The 7,797-nt window shown below is 42.5% G+C and overlaps 1 protein-coding gene across 1 annotated transcript; it reads left to right on the top strand.

Annotated features, from left to right (window-relative positions):
- Positions 1-281: 281 nt before the first annotated feature.
- LOC119886815 lies at positions 282-7,500 on the top strand. Its single transcript, XM_038697774.1, has one exon. It carries the CDS (start codon positions 1,070-1,072, stop codon positions 6,752-6,754), a length of 5,685 nt encoding a protein of 1,894 aa, XP_038553702.1. The 5' UTR covers positions 282-1,069; the 3' UTR covers positions 6,755-7,500.
- Positions 7,501-7,797: the final 297 nt, after the last annotated feature.

Here is a 7,797-nt window from a genome sequence, read left to right as displayed (position 1 = left end):
TTCAGTTCAAAATGTGCTGAATCAAGTTAACACATGACTTTTGTTTAGGGTAGAAAAGTATCAACTATCACAGTATCCAGTGTACATGTTAAACTTTAGTTCAGTCCAGGGTTCAAGTGTCCGTTAAGATCAATGAGAACAGCAGATCTGAGTGTCTCCTTTTAGAAACTTGACACTGACTGCCCTCTAGTGATTTTGTGAAAGAATCTGCAACATTGTTTGTCACTCTCATACTATGACTCACTATCCCACATAATTTACAAACATTAATGTATCTACAAAGTGATGCAGACGCATCATTATTTACTAACCACTATGTAGGGTGCTGCCCCTTTAAGGACGTTGATTCTGTGGGCTCATGGGATCGCGGAAGAAGAGGCGCTGTAAAAAAAAAAAAAAAAAAAAAAAAACTGAACCGAACCGAACTGACCGAGAAAGCAACGTTGATGCTCATTTGCAGACTTTCTTATGTTCTACAACAATTACAGCTAAACACTTAATCTGAACTATATGTTCCCAGCGTGGTAAGTCAAATGTTGTTGTTATAAGTATATTGATAAAAGCACTATGTAGATCGCCATTCGCGATTAGCGCCTAAACGCCTAATGCTATTAGTTTGTTAGTTTGGATTGACATTTGGTTTAAATTGCTTATTTAAACATATATGCAATATGTGTAGCATTTACAAGGTTTAATAGGTGTTTGTAATACAGCGACTGTTTAGAAATCTGTATTGATAGTTTTATTACACACATGTGATAATATTTAATGCCTACATAGTCTACCACGTGTGATATTTGCTTTGTACGGAATATCTTTGATTTATAATGTTTATCATCTAAGCTGATGTTATGTTGTAGAAAACTTATTTGGGAAAATGATACATGACTGGAAACTAAAGGTGAATTATTTGTATTTACAGTTTGACCGCACGCACACACTTATGTGTACATTGTGAGTTCTGCACAAGTGGAATAAAGAAAAGAGAAAACACAAAATCCAAGTTAATGTTATCATTCATGGGTAACATTAAAGTCAAACACGAGGAGTTAAGAAGATTAATGACAACATGGACCAAGATTCAGAAACAAGTGTTACTCCTGATCAACAACAAAGATGTCTCAAGCGTCAACGTGGAAGTGCAAAGGCTGCAGTGACACGCTTGATGACACAGATTACAACTTCTATGAACTGTAACCAACCCAAAGAAGTGGAGATGAAACTTCCTGCTTTGGATGAGGCGGTTATGCGTTTTAATGAGATTCATGACATGTACCATAAATCATTAGAAGACGATGATGACGTTGATGCTTCTAAGGGCTATTTAACATCAGTCCTGCGTGATGTTCAAGACTTGCAGCACACAGTCTTGAGCTGGTTTGACGACTTTAAGCCATCAATGGAGGATCCAAACATAGAATCTTCAGATGCACTTCATTTCCAAGAGGAAGAGTCAAAGTTTGATGAAGCCGTTAAATCTCCAATGTCTTCAGTAGACCAGCTGTCTACCCAGCTTCAAGGGCTACAAAATCTAAGACAGAAAGAAAAGGAAGAGTTTTCCATGCTTATTGCTCGACAGGAAGAACGCCTTCGTGCAGAGTTTAACTTACAACTTCAACATGCAGTATTGGAAATGGATGGTCTGAAAGGCTTACTGAAACTCAAAGATGCTGAGATGGAGGAAAACCGTCGAAAGGCTGAGTTAACAACAATAAATAAAGACTTTTCCACTCCTGTCTCAGGTAACGCATCCATCAACTTTCGTTCCTCACTTTCAGCAGAGAATGAGAATTCTTTATGCCAACTATTAGACCTGTCAAGGCAACAATATCAGTCACACATCGATTCCATGCATCTACCACCAGTTGACATCATCAAGTTCGATGGAGAACCTTTAAAGTACTGGCAGTTCATGAGATTGTTCTCCTCTGTGATTGATAAAGAGACAGTGCCAGATCAAGAGAAACTCACTCGCCTGCATCAGTACACTGTCGGTCAAGCTAGAGATGCTATCTCACATTGCTTGTACAACCCCAACTCTAGCTTGGGCTATGCTGAAGCCATGGCTATTCTGAAGAGACGTTTTGGCAATCCATATGCAATATCACAAGCATGGGTTGACAAGGTGCTTAATCACAAAGATATTAAAGACAACAAGCAGTTGCAAAGCTTCGCGGACATTCTGTGCAGCTGCCGAGACACTTTAAAGGCAATGAAGTGTGAGGAAGAGCTAAACGGTGGACGCACTTTGCTACAAATTGTGGAAAAGCTACCTGAAGACATAAAGAAAAGGTGGCTCACAATAAACTATGAGATCATCAAGTCTGGTCATTTGCCAAAGTTAGATGACATAGTCAGTCTTGTTCAATCAGAAGCTGAAAAGAGGGCAGATCCTATTTTTGGGAATCTCCTTAGCTCTGCCAGTCGAAATTCTCCAGCAAGTTCTAAACCAAGTACTAAGTCAACTTTCAATAAGAAAAAGCAGACATTTGCAACAGTGTCAGTTACTAATGAATGCACCACCTCATCCACACCAAAACCAACATCAAGATTTAAGTGTCCAAAGTGCACTGACGGACATTTTCTGAACCAGTGTCAAGCCTTCAGAGCTCTGTCTGTTCAAGAGCGGTTGGCCTTTGTTCAACAAAAGCAACTCTGTCTGAACTGTTTCATGAAAGGTCATCGCAGCACAGTCTGTACTCGCACTTGGGTATGCAAGGTGCCTGGATGTGGGAAAAAACACAACAGTTGGCTGCACTCCGCCATTGTAGCTTCTAACAACGACGACAACGCCCAATCTACTAATCAAGCTACTAGAGGTGAGCCAACTGCTGACCCGCCTCAAGCCATTCAAGCACATGCCACTAGAAAGTGCATTGAAGCCAGTCGAAAGAAGATTGCACTTCCCATCTTGCCCGTAGTGGTTTCAGACAGACACAACAGATTCTCTATGAATGTCTTTGCTTTGCTTGACAGTGGCTCTAATGGGACCTTTGCTTCTAAGAAGTTAGTTCACGCACTTAAACTGGAGTCATGCAAAATGAACATTAAACTGAACACCATGGAGACCAAAAATCTCAACGTAGCCACCTTAGCGGTGGACCTACGAGTTGAAGATGCTCAACAAAAAAACTCTTACCTGATGAAAGGAGTGCTCTGTCGGGATCAGCTGAACATAAGTCTAGACAACTTGGTCACACAGCTTGAGGTGTCCCAGTGGCCGCACCTAAAGGACATTGCTGATGAAATCAGTTTACCTGACGTTGATCTAGCTGATGAGGTTCACCTGCTGATAGGTCTAGACCAACCAGACATACTCGCCCCCCGTGAAACACGCTGCGGTGAGTCAGGCGAACCCTATGCGATTCTAACTGGCCTGGGGTGGACACTCCATGGGCCAGTAGCTGATGGTTCAACATCTGTTTCGGCCAATTTCATTCAAGCTGACCACTCTCTACAACAAGCTGTTGAAAGATTTTGGAAACTGGATGATCCAGTGCACGTGAACAATGACTCGCTGTCAGTAGTCGACGAGCAAGTTGTTGATCTATGGAACAAGCAAGCAGTCAAAGAGGATGGTCATTATACTCTACCGATCCCTTTCAAAGAACATCCACCACAACTGCCCAATAACTACGGAATGGCCAAACATCGATTAGACCTTCTAGGAAAGAGGTTAAAGAAGGACCCGATTTTGCATCAAAGGTATACAGAAGGTATCAGAGACTGTTTGCTGAAAGGATATGCAGAAGAGGTCATTGACGTTAAAAGAGACGATGGTTGCGTGTGGTACCTGCCACATCATCCGGTGCTACATCCACGCAAACCGGAGAAAGTTCGTATTGTCTACGATTGTGCGGCACGGTACCAAGGTACTTCGTTGAATGATCATGTTTTCCAAGGCCCAGACCTTACCAATAAGCTACTAGGAGTTCTTCTCAAGTTTAGGCAAGAACCCGTTGCTCTGAACGCGGACATCGAGAGCATGTTTTATCAAGTCCGAGTGCCACCTGATGAAAGAGATGTGCTTCGCTTCCTGTGGTGGGAGGACAACGACCCGGACAAACCGCCTAAGCATTACCGTATGATGGTCCACCTTTTTGGAGGTGTCTGGAGTCCTAGTGCTGCCAATTTTGCCTTGCAACGAGTGGCTGAAGACAACCGTGGAAGTTTCTCTAATGACACCGTGCAAACATTGAAAGGAAATTTCTACGTCGACGACTGTCTTAAGTCAGTACCTACGGTGGAGGTCGCCATTAAACTTGCTTCCGAACTCCGTGAGCTACTCACCTGTGGAGGCTTTAGATTAACCAAATGGTTAAGCAATTCTAAGGAAGTGATGAAATCGATACCAGCTGATGATTGGGCAAAGTCATTACATGAGGTCAACCTTGACCAGGAGGATTTGCCATTTGAACGAACACTGGGTGTCCTTTGGGATGTTGAAAGAGATTGCTTCACATTCGATGCCAAGGCAGTGGACAAACCTGCAACAAAGAGAGGAGTATTGAGCGCTACTAGTTCCATCTATGATCCTTTAGGATTTGCAAGTCCATTCGTGCTCAAAGCAAAGGCAATCTTTCAAGAGTTGTGCCGCATGAAAGTCGACTGGGATGAGGAGGTACCGGTAGACTTAGCAGCACAGTGGCATAGATGGCTAAATGACTTGCCTCTGTTGTCTGCGCTGAAAATTCCAAGATGTCTTAGACCAACATCCGCTAGTTGCTTGCTAGAGACTCAGCTCCATCACTTTTCCGATGCTTCGGAACTGGCTTACGGCGCTGTTTCATACATCAGGATTGGCGACACCTGCAGGCTGGTGATGTCAAAGGCCAGACTTGCACCAATCAAGCCAATTAGCATACCGCGTCTGGAGCTACTTGCAGCTGTAGTTGCTACGGAGCTGGATCAGCATATCAAGCGCCACTTGGAGATTCCAATTGAAAAGACTTTCTTTTGGACAGATAGTACCATTGTACTTCAGTACATCAACAACAAACATTGTCGTTTCCAGACATTCGTAGCCAACCGTATTTCAAAAATACATGAGCGTTCAGAACCATGCCAGTGGAGACACATTGACTCTGCTTCTAACCCTGCGGATGATGTCTCTCGAGGAATGACTATGGGAGAGATTTTGTCAAGTGAACGATGGGTATCTGGTCCGCACTTTCTTCAACTGGAGGAGGAACATTGGCCTGCTCAACCTATCATAAAGGATTTGTCAGAGGAAGCAGAAATTAAAAGAGCCAAAGAGGTCTATGCAGCTAGCATAAAACCAAACCAAGTGATGAAAAATGCAGTGGACAGACTACTGGAACGATACTCCAGTTGGCATCGGTTGAAAAGGGCTACTTCTATCCTGTTGCGTGTCAAGGCTTTGTTACGCAAGAAAACAAGTGTGCATCTATCCGACCCTCTTACTGTAAGTGAGCTCCAACAAGCAGAATCAGCCATTCTCAATTACATACAAACTGCATCTTTCGGATCTTCTCAAGCAAAACCCAGTTCTCTTCTCAAGCTTAAACCCTTTGAGGATGAAAACGATCAACTCCTTCGTGTGGGAGGCAGACTAACAAATGCCCCAATTCCCTTTGAGGCAAAACATCAAGTGATCCTACCTAACAATCATCATGTCACTCATCTGATTATCAGTCACTACCATCTTCGCCTGGGTCATGCAGGTCCAGAGCGAGTACTTGCAGAAATTCGTCAACGTTTCTGGATTCTAAAGGGACGGACCGTCATTAACCGAACTCTCAAGTCATGTCTACAGTGTCGCAAGTTAAGAGCTAAGCCACAAACCCAGCAAATGGCGGACTTACCTGATTCTAGAGTGACTCCAGGTGAGCCTCCATTCACTCGTGTGGGCACAGACTACTTCGGGCCATTCTTGGTTAAGAAGGCACGCAGTGAGCTCAAGAGGTACGGATGTTTGTTTACATGTCTCACTACGAGAGCAATCCACTTGGAAGTTGCACACTCCCTCGATACCGACTCGTTTATCAATGCCTTACAGCGATTTATCTCCAGGAGAGGCCCACCCATGGAAATACGTTCGGATAACGGGACTAATTTTGTCGGTGGATTACGAGAGTTGCGGAAAGCCATCAGTGAGTGGAATCAACAAAGGATTTCAGATTACCTTCTACAGCACAATGTAAAGTGGATCTTCAATCCACCTGCCGCCTCCCACATGGGTGGTGTTTGGGAGAGGCAAATTCGCACTGTTCGTTCCATTCTTAACACTGTCCTCTCACAGCAGGCACCAGATGATGAAGGTTTGGCAACACTGTTTTGCTGTGTTGAGTCTATTGTCAATGGTAGACCAATCACTAAACTATCAGACGACCCGTCAGATCCTCTACCACTCACACCAAATCATCTGTTGTTGCTTCGTTCAGGTCCTACTCTACCTCCGGGAGCCTTCGTAAAACAAGACCTTTACCGACGCAGATGGCGCCAGGTGCAATATCTGGCAGATGTCTTCTGGTGCAGATGGCTCAAGGAATACTTGCCTGCACTGCAACAACGCCAAAAATGGCTGCAACCAAAGAAAAATCTTCAAGTAGGAGATCTTGTGCTTATTCTGCATGAGAACACACCACGCAATCACTGGCCTCTAGGTCTGCTTACTCAAGTCTATCCAGGTGCAGACGGACTTGTGCGTACTGTGGAAGTGAAGACACAGGCAGGTGTCTTCATCCGTCCTGCAGACAAGATCTGCCTCCTAGAAGCCAGTCTTCTTAGTTGATTTAGTTTAATTGTCACATCACCCTTACTTTGTTTGAATGACCTGTTTGGGTCATTGGGACCGGGATGTAGGGTGCTGCCCCTTTAAGGACGTTGATTCTGTGGGCTCATGGGATCGCGGAAGAAGAGGCGCTGTAAAAAAAAAAAAAAAAAAAAAAACTGAACCGAACCGAACTGACCGAGAAAGCAACGTTGATGCTCATTTGCAGACTTTCTTATGTTCTACAACAATTACAGCTAAACACTTAATCTGAACTATATGTTCCCAGCGTGGTAAGTCAAATGTTGTTGTTATAAGTATATTGATAAAAGCACTATGTAGATCGCCATTCGCGATTAGCGCCTAAACGCCTAATGCTATTAGTTTGTTAGTTTGGATTGACATTTGGTTTAAATTGCTTATTTAAACATATATGCAATATGTGTAGCATTTACAAGGTTTAATAGGTGTTTGTAATACAGCGACTGTTTAGAAATCTGTATTGATAGTTTTATTACACACATGTGATAATATTTAATGCCTACATAGTCTACCACGTGTGATATTTGCTTTGTACGGAATATCTTTGATTTATAATGTTTATCATCTAAGCTGATGTTATGTTGTAGAAAACTTATTTGGGAAAATGATACATGACTGGAAACTAAAGGTGAATTATTTGTATTTACAGTTTGACCGCACGCACACACTTATGTGTACATTGTGAGTTCTGCACAAGTGGAATAAAGAAAAGAGAAAACACAAAATCCAAGTTAATGTTATCATTCATGGGTAACACACTATCTATGAGAAAAATTTATTAATGAACATCAGATTTGAGTGGAATATAATGAAAAACTATAGGCTTTGCTTGAAGAGACACACAATAAAGTTTGTCAAACATTTAATAACAAACTGGATAAAACCATCAAGTTTATTAAAATAACTTCAGCACAGAGAAAGCAACACAAACAGAAAATCGCGACAGTTTGGAAGGTTATTAAAACATTTATCAATACACCTGTTTAGCATAAACATTTAGAGCCCGATATTTTAATCTGCTC

Source organism: Micropterus salmoides, unplaced genomic scaffold (assembly GCF_014851395.1).
Source record: "Micropterus salmoides isolate LMB-PRFRI ecotype aquatic unplaced genomic scaffold, ASM1485139v1 Ms_hic_scaffold_10, whole genome shotgun sequence".
In the NCBI taxonomy this organism is placed as follows: Eukaryota; Metazoa; Chordata; class Actinopteri; order Centrarchiformes; family Centrarchidae; genus Micropterus; species Micropterus salmoides.
Note: the sequence above shows the minus strand (reverse complement) of the source record. Positions and strands in the feature narration are given on the sequence as shown.